Here is an 18,938-nt window from a genome sequence, read left to right as displayed (position 1 = left end):
CAAGATAGGGCAGAAAAACCTCGGGTTTACCTCCTCTCAAGGGCGCACCAAGATCACAGCTCTGTAAACACCAACCACTATTGCTGAAAAGACCGAAACCCACCAGAAAAGATCCTCTACAACTACAGAAATAAAGAAGGGACTAGGAAGGAACTGTGAGCCAGGTAAGAGGTGCAGAGCTGCGGTACAGTCAAGACTCCTACCCCGGGCTGGGTGGCCTCCACACAAGAGAATGATGGTTGCAGAGGTTCTCTCAAAGGTCCAAGCCCTAGCTGACAACCCCTCATTATTTGGCCTTGAAGGCCAGTAGGGCTTTTGGGAGACCCAAAGGACTGAGGGAAATAGAGATTCCACTCTTAAAGGGTACACACAAAATCTCACATGCTTCAGGTCCCACAGAAGAAGGTTAGACCCACCTGCTAATCTTGGAGAGTCTCTTGCTCCAGCAGGAGGCAGCTGGAGCTCACTCTGGACTCACAGACACTGGTGGCAGCCCTTTGGAAAACTCATTCTATAACAAAGACACTGAAGCTGGCAAGCACCATTTTGGAGGCCTTCTTCAGTCTATTAGCCTCAAGACCCGTTACGCAAGTGCTGACCAGCCTGGAGGCACCCGTACTGGGACACAAAAGGTGAAGCAACTAACTGGGCAGGGACACAGCCCCATCCAACAGCAGAGGGGCAACCTTAGAGTCCCTGAGCCCACAGCCATCCCTGGACATGGCCTTGCCCACCAGAGGCTGAAGACCCAGCATCACATACCAGTACGCAGACATTAGACCTGGAACCCCCAGGGCCCTGCAGCCAGAGAATCCTAGGACCATGCTCTGCCCACCAGCAGGCAGATACCAGTCCCACAGTCTGCTGGGCCCTGGATCCACCCATCACTAAGCCTGCTCCAGACTTCAGACCAGCCTCACCCACCACAGGGGCAACATCAGCCCTGGGACAATGGCAGTCCTGCAGCCTGCCATGACAGGACCCAGTCAACATGTCAGCACCAGACCTGGGCCTTGCCTACCAGCAGGCCAACACAAACTCTGGAACACCCCAGACCCCACAGTCAGTTGTGGCAAGAACTGGCTCCACCTACCAGTTATGTAACACCAGCTCTGGGACCCGTGAGTCCTGCAGCCAGACCCCAGGACCAAGCTCACTCACAGACCAATTACCATTACCAAAATGAATCAGTTAAAAAACAAAACCCCCAAAACCCCCAAACCTCCCAACAACCAAAAGTCCAGGACCAGACGGCTTTAGAGGTGAATTCTATCAAACCTTTAGAGAATGTTCTGAAATTATTCCAAAAAAATTGCAGAGGAAGAAAAGCTTTCTGAACTCATGCTACAAGGCCAGCAGCATCCTGATACCAAAACCAGACAAAAGATTTCACAAAACAAGAAAATTACAGGCCAATCCCGTTACCCACTCCAGTATTCTTGCCTGGAGAATTCCATGGACAGTCCACGGGTTTGCAATGAGTCAGACATGACTGAACCAACTTCGCATGTATGCATCATTGAGGAACACAGATGCAAAAATTCTCAACAAAGTATTAGCAAGCTGAATTTAACCATACATTGAAAGAACCATACACCATGATCAAGTGGGATTTATCCCAAGCATGCAAGGATGGTTCAACATCCACAAATCAAGAACATAAATTATATAATGATCTCAACACGTGCAGACAGCTTTTGACAAAAATCAACATCAATTTATAATAAAAACTCTCAACAAAATGGGTATAGAGGGGCTATACCTCAACATATCAAAGACCATATGTGTTAAGTCCACAGCTAACATTATACTTAATATACTCAATAGTGAAAAGCTGAAAGCATTTCCTCAAAGATCAGGGGAAAAAAAAAAAAAGGATGACTGCTCTGATCACTTTTATTCAACATAGTATTGGGTAGCCACAGCAGTCAGACCAGAAAAAGGAATAAAAGGAATCCAAACTGGAAAGAAGTAATTAAAATCATCACTGTTTGCAGATGACATGATGCCAGAACACAGAAAATCTTCAAGATGCCACAACAAAAGTACCAGCACTAACAACTTAGTTTAGTAAAGCTGCAGGGCACAAACCTAACACACAGAAACCTGCTGCCTTTCTAGATACCAACAAACTATCAGAAAGGGACTTGAGAAAACATTCCCATTAACTAAGCCTTGTCTCACTAGCGTGAACAGTTTGATTAAGGTATTGATATCTTCCACGTGTTCTAGAACGGATCTTCACTTTCCTTCACTAAGAGAGAGAACAGTGGGTTAAATAAATGAACATTCAGCCTGGAAATGGAGAAAACAAGCTTTATTATAACGATTTGAGATTTTGTGCATGGTAAAGATATACACATGAATCTTGTTTCTCCTATGTTTCAAGACAGAATTAATTTAAAGATTTATTGTAGACTAAAGCATCCAAAATACTGTGGTACGTATGTAGCTACGAACATACAAACACTTTGATGCACAGCGTTTATTCTCTTCTTTAAATAGGCAGTCAGCATTTTGATTCAAAAAAGAACAGTGATGAGAATATATCAGTACCAATGTCAAAGAGCACAAGATTTAGTGTTCTATACACAAAATATATGAAACAGACCTATAAAGATGGAATGTACAAAATTTTAAAAGAAAACAAAAAGGAAACAAAAATCCCTCATACTCATATAGGACTGAAAGGCTACAGAACTGAAAATGATATAAAGAATTCTAAGAATATACTCTGTTGATGACCAAACATTCCCATGTCATAAAGCAAAAACATTTTAAGGCTGTGTTGCTTTCAAAAGTTATTGGAAGTGCTGTACATTCACTGGAACAACATAGCCAATTTATTCATCTATCTTAGAATATTAATAGCTTCCATACATTCTCCACAAACAGACTATACAATCACTGCCACACAATTCATCTTCAGAAAGTTTAAGATTAACATCATGATTTGTAGCTTACTGTCATTTAAAACAAAACAAAAAAGTATTTATTTATACCAAACAAATCTTTAATGGGCACTTAGTTTCCTTTATGGCAATGCTAGATTCTTAGTTATCAAAAATATTAAAATAATTGTAAGTTTAAAACCCTGTAACATTTACAGAATGCAACAATATCACGACTTTCAATTTTAAGCAAAATTAAACAATGTTTGCAGCAAATACCTTCAATTTTATCTTACCTGGAAATGTCTTACTTTTGAATTACTAAACTAAAAATATTTCTCCTTTTTTCAGAAGCTGGTGAATAAGGAGGATACCATACAGTTCAAATGTACATAAAGATTTTTTCCATCTGAAGTAATCTGCAGATTACCTGATGTTTATTTGCTATTTCCTCCAATTAACTTAGGTATTACCAAAGCATTTATGTGACCCCTTTAGTGTTAAGGATCCATAGACACTTGCTAGCATACTGCTATTCCAGTTAACTCCCTTAGTACATACCCTGTATATTTAGTAGTAGAAGCAAGTGTATTCTAGTTGCATGGACCTGTTAGTATTTATTTGCCTCAAATCTAGTCAAAGAGTAAATTAAAAGAAGGTAACCTGGGGACTTTAGTTACTGGAGACTAAAGTTTGATCAAGATACTAAGAACCATTTTTTTTTAAAAAAATGGCTAAGCGTCATAAAGGCTTTTTATTCATGTGTTTCTAGGCGGTCAGGTGACTCCACCCACCTCCCCATGTCCAGCAGGGGAGGTCTGTATTGGAGATACAGTTACTAACATCTGTAACTGGGGAGGGACTGCATTGTCACCGACCGTTACATTCTAACTGGCAACATTTTGCCGGTAAGTGCCCAGGGGAAATTTGAATGGGTAGTTTTTCAGTGCTACTTATCATGAACGTATGACAGGTTCTGTACACTTGACAAAGAGAAATCAAACAATAATGGTAGAACAGAAACAAAAAGTCACTTATTTCAATATCCTTCTCAGTTTACTAGGAACCATTTAGAATGTGACAAAACTCCATTTAAATCTTGTCTATTCATCTTATCAGCAGCACTTTTCCCCCTAAAATATGCTTACCAAGAAATACAGTAAATGCACATATGTATCCAAATTTGAAATGTTATTTATACTTTAACATATACGATTATATATATTTTGGGGAAATATATATGTGTTTCCAGGAAACTCCAGTGTTTCCTGGACCGCCCACAGCATGTGTTTTGGTACAGGTGGTGGAACAGGTCTGAATCAAAGTATCTCTTCTTTTATTCCAGTTTCATTCCAATATTGACATGTAAAAAAATCAGCTTTGTGTTCCTTCTATTAAGATACCAGTCTAATACATTATGATGGCTGGTTGATTTCTAAATTCACAAGTATAATTTGAATGTGCAAAAAACCTCTTTAAGTAAACCAGCCTTAAGATCCATGGCCTATGACAGAGTCTACAGAGGAAGCTACTTTCACTGGTGAAAATAAACTGAAATTAATTTAACCAGTTAAAAAACTTTCCTTTTAAACATTCCAGGAATTATCAAGTCTAGCTTATCTTTTATGCAGAAGGCTAGTTAATGGTAAAATGACATTCCCGCCCTAGAGTGTAAGCTCCAAAGGGGCAGGGGGCTTTGTTTGTTTGTCCATTACTTTATCCCCAGTGCCTTGAATAGCCTCTGGCACCCAAGAAGTGCTCATTAAACATCAGTGTTTAAATTCAAAGACTCATCTCACCATTGACATTAGGAAAAAAGAAACATCACATTCACATGTACATGTGGGAAATTTTTTTATAGTACAGTTTTAAGGTGCTTTCAGTGAAAAAGGTCCCCAAGTCATTATCGAAAATGCCAAACACGACATCTTATTTGGTAGAACTGAGTAGAAAACCAAACAGTGGAAACACACCACATCTTATTTTACAGAATGAGATTTGACTAAATTATTCTTACCATTTCTTAAAATGCTTTTATACTTAAATGTAACTCAAGTTCAAGTTTGTTTCTTTCGACCTGTTTTTCGTTTTGTTTTTGAAAGCACAGAAGGCCATTTTCTGACTAGAAGTCAGCCCATACCAGCATTCCTGGAAAATGGCAAAAATGAAATCTGCTTTAGGGCTTGCTCTATGAGGACGGCTTTAAACGGGGCAGTTGAGGAATGTGCTGAAGCTGCTTCTGTCTTTCAGAGTGCTGCCTATTTCAAAACACCAAAGGTTCAGCTAAATATATATATATGATACATTCTACCTTACCCTAATCATGTATACATAGTCCTTTAATGCCTCTACTAGTCATTAGACAATGATAAATAACCATAGCATGCCCTTACCTGTAATGCTTTCGCGATAACACGACTTTGGTAACACTCGCTTTCTAAGGGGAACCACTGATCAACCACATGCCTTTGGCTGACACCATCCGTCCTCCAAAGGGCTGCTTATGGCTGTCTGTCCTAGGATACTGGGTCCTACTACATGTGCTGACATTTTGCAAGAGGTAAAGCTTTCGTGTTCATGAAGTGGAAGAGAGACACGTGTGAGAACATGGCACAGAAAATATGACTGACTTTTCCTTGATTACATTCCAGTGCATTAACCTGGAGTTAACGGGGCCCGTTGCTTTACCAAAAGGTAGCATTACTATCATAAAATGCCTTTCAAAGTATCAGGAATTTCAGGTTTCCCTGGAAATGAACTTTGTTTTTAGATACAAGGTGAGCAGGATAGAGGTGAAAAGAACACATGAAGAAGATCTTTGATCAAACTCAGAAAGGGTGGGAGATTTGCATTGATTTTTTAAGTGCTAAACTCAAGAGGCTTGCTAATCCCAGCTGGGAGGATTTTGTAAGACAGCTTTCATTTTTTACCCAAAGTAATGTTATATGTAGTTACTGATAAACAAAAAATGTCACAAGAGTAATATCTACTGTAAAAGTGAGGTTAGAAGATCCCCTGGGTCTTGTGACCGAGGTTAAATAAAGTATATAACTATAACAGATTTTGTTTTCATCTTGCTTTTGGAAGCTCTGCACAAAAGCTATCACTCACAGGATTAACAAATGCCTTTAAATATTCTAGTTGTTTTTTTTAATGCTTGTTTGATTTGCAAAATTAGTTAAACTACATAAATCCCTGCCCTATATGCCATAGTTCACAGGTGTAAAACTTTGCAGTTTTTATAGATTCAGTAGAAGAGATTTCTTTTTTTATTTTAACTCTAAACGTGGATTATGGAAATCAGATATGCAGTTTTTAAGGAAATTGTTACATTCAGAAATAACCTTGGAAAGTTCACTGATGATTCCTTCTGGCAAGAAAAGTCTAGTATCATCTGGTCCTGCGTCAGGAAATCCATTCCAGTTTATGGTGTAAGATCTTTGTAAGGGGATGTCCAGTCACCCACTGTTACTGTAAGTACCGGTAGACCTTGAAACAGTGGTTTCCAGAGTCTGCAACCACCACATGGCCGTCTGAAGTTAGGGCCAGGCCCTGGGGGCCATAGAGTGGATCAGCAGACGTGTTAATGTAGGACAAAAACGACCCACTTCCATCAAAAACCTGTAAACATAAAGTCAGAGTGTGACAGGAGAAGTTAGAGTGGCAGGAAGAAGCCGGGGTTAGGAAGCCTCTGATGCTGACGTTTTTCGCGTGGAAGCACAGGAGCAACCCCCAGGCTTGTTCAGGCTCCACTCACCCTGCCTGCTCTCCCCTCACCCTCTGTGCCCCAGGGGCACTGAAAAGGCACGCTCCCTGGCCAGAGGACCTCACTACAGGCTCACAGAGGTCCCATGTGAGCGGAGCGGCTCTGGATGGGGCCCTTCTGTCTCACTCTGAGCTTTCACTTCTCCCCCTTCCAGCCTCACTATCTCCCTTTATTCCCAATCACAAGAGAGAAAAATTGGCAACTAGACCACAGAAGAATGTCCTGAGTCAACATGCAACCAGAAAATGGAGATTATTTTTTCATTTTCAGAAAAGAGTAAGTTATACCAAGTCAATGGTTCAACATGTACATTTGGACAGAAGGTGGTCTTTTTTTGGTCAGTAAGCTTCTGCTATGATGAAATAAAAAGAACTCTCTTCCTTCCCAGGCCCAGGCTGGTTTCTTTTAGCCATTCTGTTTGGCTTACAGGGTGTTTCAAAAAGCAGGTGTGATGAGGGCCACAGTACCAACAGCTGAGCATCTGTGGTCCTACACAGCACTGCCTTCTGACTGTAGCCCCCTGCCTGCTTCTGGCTTCCCATCAGACACAGAACACCTTTTTCAACTGCAGATGTCCACTGGGATAATTAAGCAAGATAAATACCCCAGAGAAATTAAAGTACGCAGTGTTGCACTGCATTTAAAGTCTTGACCCCCTTCCTGAGAAGAGGACTTCCATCATCAGATTCAACTGCTGAACACTGCTGTTCTCAGAGAGACGTGGGAATGCTCCTTGATTTGCCCAGAGCACCCTGGGCTGACTTGTTTCTATTCTACCTTCCTTAGTTTGGTACTTCTGGTTAGACTATTTACAGCCTAATTACCTAACCAATGAACAAAAGGAAAACATTCCAGTCTGGGGGACTTCACTTTCAACAAACAGCGATCACTCTAAACAAGTAAACCCATCTACCTGGATCCTGCTGTTCCCCCAGTCAGCCACGATGATGTTTCCATTTGAATCCACCGCTACGCCCGTGGGAGCATTAAACTGCCCGTTTCCTTCTCCATTTGAGCCAAACTTCAACATGAATTCACCTTCCTGATTAAACACCTGTACGAAATATTTTTAAATTATTTTAAACTAAAATAGTTAAGCAAACATTCTGGTTTTTAACAAATATCTGAGCAGGTTTTTAAAGACATTCTTCAAAAAGGGGGAAGTTTACAAACTAGACCTCACATATCACTTGTGGGTCCCCAATTTACTATCTAAATCTGATTTACTATTTGTAAAACCACTTCTTTTTCTAGCTTATATCCAGTTGTATTACTATGTGAAAAATACTTTTGTTATAAAATTATCAAAAATATACAAATATAAAGTAGTATGAGTAAGTAGAGATGTAATTTCCAAACACATTATTCTTTTTGCATTTAAATAAATATCTAACTTCAAGAATAGGCATTATATTTCTAAAAGGATGGACAACTGCTCAAAGTTGAATCAGAAAGTAAGAGTTTTTTGTTAGGCCAGATATTCAGAATTTACTACCCTTTTACTAAGTCAACATAACAAGAAATGCGGCTGGACCACACATTTACAGCAAAGAAAATCCAATGAGTATGTGTGTATGTGTGATGGCAGCCACTGAGGAATAAGAAAATGGCTTTTTAAAATAGATTTTTAGGAATATTTTAGTTAGAATAGATAGCCATATGGCTTTGGTGAATACAGCCCATGAGAGAAGGAAGATGATGGAAGAGGGGGCTAAACAAAACTGCAGGATTCTCAAATTCTCTAATAGCAGATACGGCCAAGCACTGGACTATTGTGGTTAATTAAATATTCTTATTAATAGAGTGTTACAGGATATGTACCAATTGTAGATTACTCAGATTACTAACATTGAGAGAATCAACATTTTAATATATGTTTAATGATAAGACTAGTAAGCATAATTTTATCTTGAAGATTCTGGTGATACTTAATGGTTTTGAAACACATTCAGGATATTCTCTTATGCCTTCATTATCATACAACACATGTGGAAAAACTCACTGACAAATCAAAAAGTGTTACCTGCAAGGCACCCATGAGAGTGAGGTTTCTTTCTTTCTTTTTCTTTTTTTATTTTATTTTTTTTTAGGTTGACTATCACACATCATTTATTATTTTTTTTCCATTTATCTTTATTAGTTGGAGGCTAATTACTTTACAATATTGTAGTGGTTTTTGTCATACATTGACATGAATCAGCCATGGATTTACATGTATTCCCCATCCCAATCCCCCCTCTCACCTCCCTCTCCACCCAATCCCTCTGGGTCTTCCCAGTGCACCAGGCCCGAGCACTGAGAGTGAGGTTTCTAAAACGAGGACCTGAGACAGGTCACTAAGCCTGAGCACAGATCTAATCCGAAGGTGCTTTCAGAACCTTTAGAGCCTCTCTTACTGCCATCTCTGTGATCATGAAAGAGTAAGATGATGCTATTTCTTTTAGTTTCTTATGATGGGGAAGTGAGACGCTTCCAACTCTAAAGCCTAAACTTTCTTTAAGGTAAAATAAAAAAGTTGTGACCGCTTTCTGAATTAATTACATGCTTGCCAAAGTAAATAAGCTACCTCTTTGGTTCTTTGAAAGGACAGAGACAGGAATCAACTTTTACTAAGATGTCGTGTCTTTAAAACCTTTTCTGATTCTTTTTATCTTCTTCATGTATTTTTGGGATTAACATGTACATTCTACTACATATAAAACAGATAATCAACAAGGATCTAATGTATAGCACAGGGAACGCTACTCAGTACTCTGTAATAAACTGAATGGGAAAAGAATCTGAAAAAGAGAAGATGCATGTGTCTGTATAAAGATGTATGCATATGTATAACCAAATAACTGCTATACACCTGACACTACAACATTGTAAATCACAACGTTGTGGTTTAGCCGCTAAGTCACGTCTGACTCTTTGTGACCCCATGGACTACAGCCCACCAGGCTCCTCTGTCTGTGGGATTTCCCAGGCAAGATTGTTGGAGTGGGCTTTCCTTTTTCAGGGGATCTCCCTGACCCAGGGATCAAACCTGTGTCTTTGGCTAGGCAGGGGGATTCTTTACCATTGGGTCTTATACTCCAATACAAAATAAAAATGAAAAAAAAAAAAAGCTATACAAATAATCATTTTGTTTGCTTATCTCTCTGAGTCAGTATGTTTTCCTTGACATAAATCAAACAGCTTACACTCTTCTGCTCCATTCTGAAATTATGAAGAAGGCTAATTTAATCATGTTTTGCAACAAGGAAAATGTATATAGTGAAGGCAGCTAAAGAACTTGTTACCCCTGACCTATAGTTCAGGTTTTTATGTTTACCAACAGAGAAGTGACTCTGTTGAATGAAGAATTCCTGAAGAATTCTTGTTGAATGAAGAATGAAGAATTCTTGTTAATTGCCCATGTTATATAAAGAAAAAAAGCCCAACTATTCCATAAAAGCTACATGGCATAAATTGTCAAAGAGGAGAGGAAAATCAAAATGACTGGGTTTTTTCCCTCTAAATGAGAGAAAAGTTGAGTTTAAATAACTAAACTACCTCAACAGTACTGAAAACATGAAATGTTTTCACAATCTTAATGACTTTAAATTTCTCATATTTTCTATTTTTCCCACCTAAAATGTCATTAATTATTTATAACTTATTCAGATGAAAGCATACTAAGAGGCAGAAGTATGAGCTGAAATCATTTTTATAGTTTTCTTTTTTGATAAATTTTTACTGTAAGTTTTTATAACTTTGATAGTTCTTTTCTGATTTCAAAATTCTGTTCACCTCAATACCACCTCCACTTGGAAGTCTTCCCTGATAGTCTTAATTATGGAAATCTTCTCTTTTTTTCTGGATATTTAGAGAACTTTATGTGTATCTATTCTTTTTGTTTTTTTGGCTGTGCATCTTTTTTGGCCATTCAATCCTGAACAGGGATTGAACTCATGCCCCCTGTGCTGGAAACGGAGTCTTAACCACTGGACCACCAGCTGCTGCTGCTAAGTTGCTTCAGTCGTGGCCGACTCTGTGGAACCCCATAGACAGCAGCCCACCAGGCTCCCCCATCCCTGGGATTCTCCAGGCAAGAACACTGGAGTGGGTTGCCATTTCCTTCCCCAATGCATGAAAGTGAAATGTGAAAGTGAAGTCGCTCAGTCGTGTCCGACTCGTAGCGACCCCATGGACTGCAGCCCACCAGGCTCCTCCGTCCGTGGGATTCTCCAGGCGAGAGCACTGGAGTGGGTGCCACTGACCACCAGGGGAGTCCCTATATGTACCCATTCTTTTTTTTTTTTTTGTACCCATTCTTAAAAAAGGCATTTGTTGCTCTCTGCCTTGCATTTTGGCTACTTCCATATGTTTTCTTTCCTCCTACAGAGTCGGTCAGGACTGGTAAATAGGAACCCTCCCACCCCCCCAGGCCAGGGGCTCCGTGGTTGCCTTGAGCAGGGGGAGGAAGGGCTCTGAGCCCCAGCTGTGCTCAGGGGGCAAGGGCAGCCTGGTCACCGTCACCGTCACCGTCTGCTGGGGGTGGTGGCACCTGGGCCAGGCCTCGCTGGCCCTGGCACCACTGAGACCTGTATGGGTTTCCTTGTTGGATTCATAATGGTTAAACGAAGGACCACTCTGCAGAGAGTGGAGGGGAGGGAGTGTCAGGATGGCCCACTGGTCTCTTCTAGCTCTGCTCACCCACAGGACCGTGACAGCCCTGGGAGAGCGGCCACAGGCCGAGGCTCCGCTGCCGCTCGGCTGTGTGCCCTCCCCATCCTCGAAAGACCTCCCCACTGTCCTCTTCTCTTACCAAGCCTGGGCGGGTGTGAGTGTGTGGAGGGGCGGACGGAGCCCTGCCTAAGGCAGCAGCTCTGGAGAGACCCCAAGTGGGAAGCGGCCTTTCAAGGAAGCAGCCACGGTGGGCATCCTTTCCCCTCCTCCTGCCCCAGCACCACAGCCCACTGTGCTCCCCTCTCTGCACGGGGACTTGGCACCCATCTCCAAAGCTCGAGGCCTTTCCATTTATTTACCCAGCTTAAAGACACCTTCTTCCAGGAAGAGCTGGGGAAAAGCAGCAGTGAAAAGCGTACTTTTGAGTGTTAGAATTCTATCCCCATTTAGCTCCTCCAGTCATCCACACAGGCAGACTGGTGTTTAAATTTGATTGTTCAACGGTTGTCTCCAAGCGCAAACTTTACTCACTGGCCTCCCCTATGCTATCTTCTTACCCTCCCTCACATCTGAAATGCCTGACTTTAAAACATTTAAGTGAGCTTACTTACAAGGAGAACTTAATATCACTTCTAGGATCAGTGCAAACCTGTATCACTCGATGAAAACAGAAGGTAGCCCTAAAAACAGATGAATAACTCTTAAAAGAAAAGTGTCTGCCAGGGCACTGCCCAGGTCACCTGACGTCCCCTTCCAGTGGAGCACACGTTACGCTCGGAGAAGCTTGGTCTAGAATGTTAGCAACCATTTTCTCATTCCAGTAAGTGAGACACTGGTTTTGAACCACTCTATTTTCTCCTGATTTGCTCATAATAGAGGTCAAATCTTTCTCCCCGCTCTACCTAGTAAGAAAGATGTACTATAGTATTTGGGGAAGGGGTGGGGAACACCAAGTGTGTGAAAGGATGTATGAAGGGCATTGTATGAGCGGATGCCAGGGCTATTTCCCTCCCCAAATCTGTTGCAGCAGCAGAGTTCTAACATCTACTTTTGTTTGTAAGGTCCTAGGTGCAGAAAACTGAAAAAAGTCATCTGTTTTAATTTATCAAATAGCCACAAAACATTAAGCTTCAGAAAGTTCTGCCTAAGTTCAAGCAATTGCTTTTTCAAATTTAAATTTCAAGTTATTTCCATTTATACCAGTTTCAAATTAAGAAACTTATTGCCACAATATTTTGTTCACTTTTCTGACTCTCCAAAGTCTGTGTGTCCAAATTAAAACCTGCATGTTTTAGGTTACATCACCTAGGTCCTGTGTGTATACACGAGTCTCGTGTTTTCTCCCAGACTGATTCCTGTATTAAAGCAGTTAAAAGTTAACAACAATTGATGTGTTCATGGTACCTTGACAGAATGATTATGGAAATCTGTAACAATAATCTCATTATTGCTATTTACAGCTGCGAAATGGGGACCTGAAATAAAAATAAGAAAAAACATGTGATAACCATAACAACGAAAATGATTACAACATAGTAGTTACCAAACTTCATATATTAACTTAGTTATTTAAGAAAAAACAAAGAACTATAGACTTGGTTCTTAAAAGGTCATTGAGCCAGACCTCTGGCTCCAGATAACACAGATTCGATAGCATTCTACACTTGTGGCTGTCTACTCTGCCTTCTTCCAAATCAAGCTGAGAGTTCCAGCAGCCCTCATGGAGTGGAATAAGCAGTAAGCATCAGAATTCATTCTCCACACCACCATCTGAAAGTCACCCCGGCCACCTTCCCTGACAGTCACACAGGGCCCTCATCTCCCACGGAAGACAGACATGGTAACTCTTGGGAGCACCGAGGGAAAAATATCCAGCATGTAATAATTTTTTTTCAAGTAGGGCAGAAACCCACACTTTATAATTTTGGGCGACATTCAGAATTTGGCAGAACTGGAGACAAAGCATAAAGAAAGATTATGCAAATTAATGTGAAACGCAAAAAGCACCCTTCTCAAAAGAAAGTAATCAACTGTTCCCAGCCTCTTCTTGCAGATGTAAAAAAAATGAAGTAAGCCTGTGACTGCAAAGGGGCACACCAAAGAGAAAAGTAAAAGAAATCGCCTTTCCTGTGCTGAGCAAATATTCTAAACTCCTGCTCCTGTATAATCACTTAGACAGGTGAAAAATATTCTCATTCAGAAACTTTTAAATAAAGCAACAGTTAGGTGGAAACAGGAGGCTCTCTATGGTTCCTCAAACATTTTCATTTAAAAACTATTTTATTCAACGTTAATATTCGATTAGACTTCCGAGTTGCCACTAGTAAAAGCCACGCACGGGCTGCAGTAGCACTTACTGCGGGGAAAGCCACTGAGAAGCATCTGACCATGCTTTCGCTTAGATTCCATCCCCAGAGTCTTTCCCAAAACCGGCAAACACACTGGGGATGAGGCGTCTTCAACATGCTCCAACATCATGCAAGTGTGGGCACAAGAAGCATAAAAAAGGGGGTTTACATATTACCATCGAGTGTACCTGCAAACTGCCTGTCCCCATTTCCTCGGCTACCAAACCTGGTGACTATTTTCCCATTTGGCTGGAAGATAAACACGCAGCACGCCTTGTTATCCACCACGATGATGTGCCCGTTGCGGTCCACAGACACTCCTTTGGGCCCCATCAGCTTTCCTGATCCGATTTTTGTCTGTTAGAAACAAGTGCGGGAATGAGCATGAAAGGGCTGCAAAACATGGAGATAGATGTGGGTGTCAGCAAACGCTGACTTGGCTGTTCAAACAGGGGCATAGCTACTCATGGGCCACAGCAAGTATGTGTCTTGGAAAATTGTCTTTTTCACATCCATTATTTGTTACTGATATTTATATGAAATCATTTTTTTAAGGACTCACCACCAAAAATGTTCTAGAATCCCCTTAACCAGAGTCACAATTCCTCTGTAAGGAGGCAGTTTGGTGGAGCAAGAGAGCCCTGGATTAGGAATGGGAAGACCATGTCATGCTTGTCACTTGCTTTGTGTCCACTTTGCTATAGCACAAATTAATTTTTCTCCTTAACTTTAGATTCTTAAATATTATAAATGTCAAAAAGTGACCTTAATCACTTCCACTGCTACTTCTGGAATATATATAAAGTAAAATAAAGTAAGTAAAGCATTTAGAGCACAGTACATATTAAGCAGTCTTTAAAAGGAAGCAGTCACTTTCTTTATTAAATATCATAATTAATAACAAAATGGCCAGGCATCTGCCATTGAACCAGAGCTCCACACAGGTGGGATCATGTCTGTTTCATCCAGCACTGTGTGTGCTCAGAGCCTAGTACACTTCCCGATGCCTAACAAGTACCTACAAATATTCACTCACTATATTAACTTCAAAAGTCTAGCATTATTACAGAGTAACTCATGATGATTAAATGGTTCCAGTCTTTGCAGTATTTTAAAATGGGATAAAAGCATTAGATTTCTATAAAACATATACCATACGCATTTAAGACCTTACTTTTCTGAGTATAGTGTGTGTATCAATGCCTGTTTGTTGTAAGATGCATGTCTTAAATCTTCACTTTAATCCTTTGTTTCCTAGAGTACTTATAAAGACGGGCTTTATTCATTTGCCCATTTATTTACTAATTCCACAAACGCTGACCAAGCACCCAGTGTGTGCCATGTGGCAGATAAAAAAATGAGTTAGAAGCAGCACCTACCCTCAACGACATCTCAGTTGCACTGTCTGCTGTGCCCTTTTGAAAGTGCCTAGTGTCAAGGGTTCACTTTGGTAGATTTGGGAGGATTCAGTAGGCCATCTCAGAAGCCACATGGAATAATACCCCAATGACACAGGCCACACAGACAAGGGAGGAGGAGGAGCATCCGAGGGGAGGGAGCAGTGGGAAAGGTCTAGAAGGTGACAGAGTCTGGGAGGCAAGAACCACAGTCCTCCCGGCCCCAGGCTGGGAAAATGTCGCTGGAGCACAGATCTCTGTGCTTTAACGAAAACCTTCAGACACTGAAAAAAGCAAGGTACAGAGCAGTACCCCACCTGTATTAAATATGTGTTTACATGTACATAATTCCTGGAAGAGAAATTAAGAAACCACATAGCGTCTACATGATACAAAGTGGTATTAATGATGGCAGGAAAATTTCTTTTCATTTATACTCTCCTCTGTAGGCTTATTTTAAAAATCTACTTGCATATATTACATGTTAACTTAAAAACTTAAACTCTGAAAAACATTACATTCTCAAAGGTTCTGTTTTAGACACCTTATTTTCCCTTTCTCTGTTAGTGCTATTCTGATAGCTTCATATGTAACTTAAAGTTTGCTAGTAGCCACATCAAAAAGAAAAAAGAAACGGAAAATTCATTGTAATTATGTTTAACCCAATATACAGTAAGTCCCCTAGAGATGAACAAGTTCCATTCCAAGAGCACATTCATATATCCAACAAAGATAGCCGAGGTACCCAATGAATACAATCGGCCATACTGCACTGAAATAAAATTGGATGTATTGTAATAGGTTTATAGTACTTTTCACACAAATAATACATAATAAAGAAAACATTTCTAATCTTACAGTACAGTACCTTGAAAAGTATAGTAGTACAGTAAAGAGCTGGTGCTTCTTAGCAATACCAGCTACATCACCATTGCTTTCATACCTACTTCTGACATCCTGGGCTTGAAATAAAGATATTGTACTATTGTACTCCATAAAGTACACAGAAGCACAACTTGTAGAGGATGCACGCATGTAACAATGTGCACCAGACATGTTGTGAACACACGTTTGCATCTTTGAAAGCTTGCAACTTGAAGGTTCATATGTAGAGGACTTACTATATCCAGAAGTTACCATTTCAATAAGTAATCAATATAAAAATTATTAATGAACTAGTTTACATTCTTTGGGGGGAGACTAAGTCTTTGAAACCCAGTGTATGTTTTACACTCATGGTACAACTCAATTCAGACTAGTCCCCTTTTAAGAACTCAGTATTCACTAGTGGCTTGTGGCTATTATATTGGACAGCTCGACTCTACACACTTCTAAAATCTCATTTATGCTATGGCATCAACTTTCCCTGCCATGTGTAAGATTCTCAAATCCATATCTTTAGCCATGGCTAATTTTATCTCAAACTCAACCAACGTCAAACCATTTAAAAAAACAAAAAGAGATAAAAAAGAACCCCCAAACTAGCACCTCTGAATTTCCTAATTTCTTTTATGACACCACAGTTTGTCCAGTCACCTAGGATCAAAATTTCAGAGCAAAGTTCATTCCTTCACAATTTTGAACCTAAGTTTCCTCATCTATAAAATGGCAGCTATGACATTTGCCTCCTGGGTCATGCAGATTCTGGAGGATAAAGCAAAGTGTCAAGCACACTGTCCCTCTCTCCCACCATCTTCGGTCGATATTATACCCAACTGGCAGGAACACCTCCTTTCCCCACAGAGACATGAAGATGCAAAGATGCGTGTGGAGAGAAATGGGGAGAGGGAGACAGGCCTTCCTACAGTGGAGGTTCAGGCTTAGCTCTGTGCTATAAATTGCTTCAGTCATGATGAGCTCTTTGTGACCCCATGGACTGTAGAGGAGCATTGGATTCTCCAGGCAAGAATACTGGAGTGGGTTGACATATAGGATTTTTGATTCTTGTAAGTTTATAAATTACTGAGATTCAGATCTGATCTCTTTAAAACAAAGAGATACAGTTACTCAGGAAGGAAATACTGGCATTCTTGCAAGGGAATCTGTTGGCTAATTTAATTCTGATATTTGCAATCCAGCTCAAAGACCAGAGACTATAACATAAGAACTTGCAAAAAAAATTTATATACTTTCATGTCTGAATGGAAGTTATGGCAGTAGAGATCAAAGGTAAAAGAGGGAACTCAGATGATTAACAAGAATATCATCATTACCTAATACTGTGAACACTGGTTGTTACTTAGAATGACTCAGTCACATAATACCCAAGTGGATGATAATTATGTAGCATAAAAACAGAAAATAAGGGTAACAGCCATTCTATTATGTTGTAGTGAGAACTAGCACATGTCTAAAAGAAAAAATGCAAATGTTGAACCAAAACCTCTTCTTCCTTCCACTTTCCCTCATCACTCCCAATTAGCTGCACTAGATTCTCCAAAGTGAAATAAGAATTACTGACAATGTGTCCCCCATTTAAACAGAATACCAAGCAAAGATATTTTAGACCCTGGCTTTGGAAAAGTTAAACGAAAAAATTTAACTCAAGAAATATGTCCTTAAACTGAAAGAAGAGATGAGGTAGTTTAGAATATGGTGACCAGGGGTTTCTTTTTCTGTTCTGGGGTCACAAAAGGTTCCCAGATGGACTGGAAGGTGTAAGTCATGAGGGAAGATGGAAAGGAAAAACTCAGAGGCAGAGAGGAATAAAATTAGGCCTAAGAAGCTGGTGAGTAAAACAAAGAAAAGGAGATAAGAAACTGTATCCTTAGAACTATTAGGAATAAATACAGAGAATCTACATGTGTGTTAACAGTTTGCTTTCCTGAGCATCTGTTTAATTTTACTGAATTCCACCAAAGAAGAAAATAAATATCTCTCTGTTTATGGTCATGGGCATCACACTTGGATGAAATCTCATTAAAGTACAAAAATTTTTTCACTTGATAACCTTTTAGCCTTTGGATTTTGATAAAAAAAAAAAAAAAGGAGTAGCTGCAACTAGACCATATCCATTCCTCCAGTCCTCTAGGGGGCATAAGTGTTCCTTCATGTTTATTCCAATTATTACCAACAATCTTCCCACTATCAGAATCCAGTTCTTCCAAGAAGTCTATTACATATGGAATACTGAATCACTGGATGAGAAATGTTTGACACAGGAAACCTTTCCTTCTGAAATAGAAAACTTCTGTTTCAAGTTGTTTCAATATAATAGATACAAAATATTTCAGATATAAAACTTTCAATAACTATTTTAGTATTAGTTTTTAAATCTGAAACAACAGGTCATGGTTTTGCTAGAGTATTAAACTAGAATAAATGGGTTATCTCCAAATTAGAAGGGTATTTTCAAGAGGTCACAGAAGAGTGTTCCTTCTAGTAATGTTAAAGCTGTCCTATTTGGGTAAGCCTTACCACAAATACAACTACGAAAACAAAGAGGAGGAAGTTAGAGATACAGCAAGACAAGAGAACTTCCTGTGTATATTGCCATGATACAGTCATTAAATTAGTAGTGGAAAAAAAATCAACGACAACTGAAGATTTGTGTGCAATATGGTGGAATTACAGTTGATAGCTTTTTATTCTCCAAGTCTGAAAAAATGCTGCGCCATATGCAAAACAGAGGCTCCGACCTGAGGGTTAATAATTACGTAACTTTTATAAACAAAACTGACGAGGTGACTATTGTGATCTAATGAAGCCACAAAGGAAAATACAAATTCTTCCAATAAGAGACTAAGTGAATTTCATATATCTTTAAGATTTCAGGATAGATTATGAAGAGCATCATCCCTGTACAAAGTCTGGACAAAGAAGGAATGAGCACCAGGAGCCAGTATGAGGTCATGAAGATGGAATCATAAGTGATCCAACTGAC

At 39.9% G+C, this 18,938-nt stretch overlaps 1 protein-coding gene across 5 annotated transcripts in view; it reads right to left on the bottom strand.

Moving 5' to 3' along the window:
• Nucleotides 1-2,302: 2,302 nt before the first annotated feature.
• The window catches only part of TRIM2 (tripartite motif containing 2), a 126,362-nt gene continuing 109,726 nt past the window's right edge, over nt 2,303-18,938 (bottom strand). For all 5 annotated transcript variants that reach the window (XM_061142528.1, XM_061142531.1, XM_061142529.1 and 2 more), the window contains 4 exons: nt 13,847-14,015; nt 12,715-12,785; nt 7,571-7,711; nt 2,303-6,512 (listed from right to left, as the gene is read on the bottom strand). In XM_061142528.1, coding sequence (XP_060998511.1) covers nt 6,360-6,512; nt 7,571-7,711; nt 12,715-12,785; nt 13,847-14,015 — 534 coding nt within the window. In that variant the 3' untranslated portion in view covers nt 2,303-6,359. The remainder of the gene's footprint in view (nt 6,513-7,570; nt 7,712-12,714; nt 12,786-13,846; nt 14,016-18,938) is intronic.

The sequence above is a fragment of the Dama dama genome, chromosome 5 (genome assembly GCF_033118175.1).
Source record: "Dama dama isolate Ldn47 chromosome 5, ASM3311817v1, whole genome shotgun sequence".
Taxonomy (NCBI): domain Eukaryota; kingdom Metazoa; phylum Chordata; class Mammalia; order Artiodactyla; family Cervidae; genus Dama; species Dama dama.
This window is presented reverse-complemented; position numbering and strand designations above follow the sequence as displayed.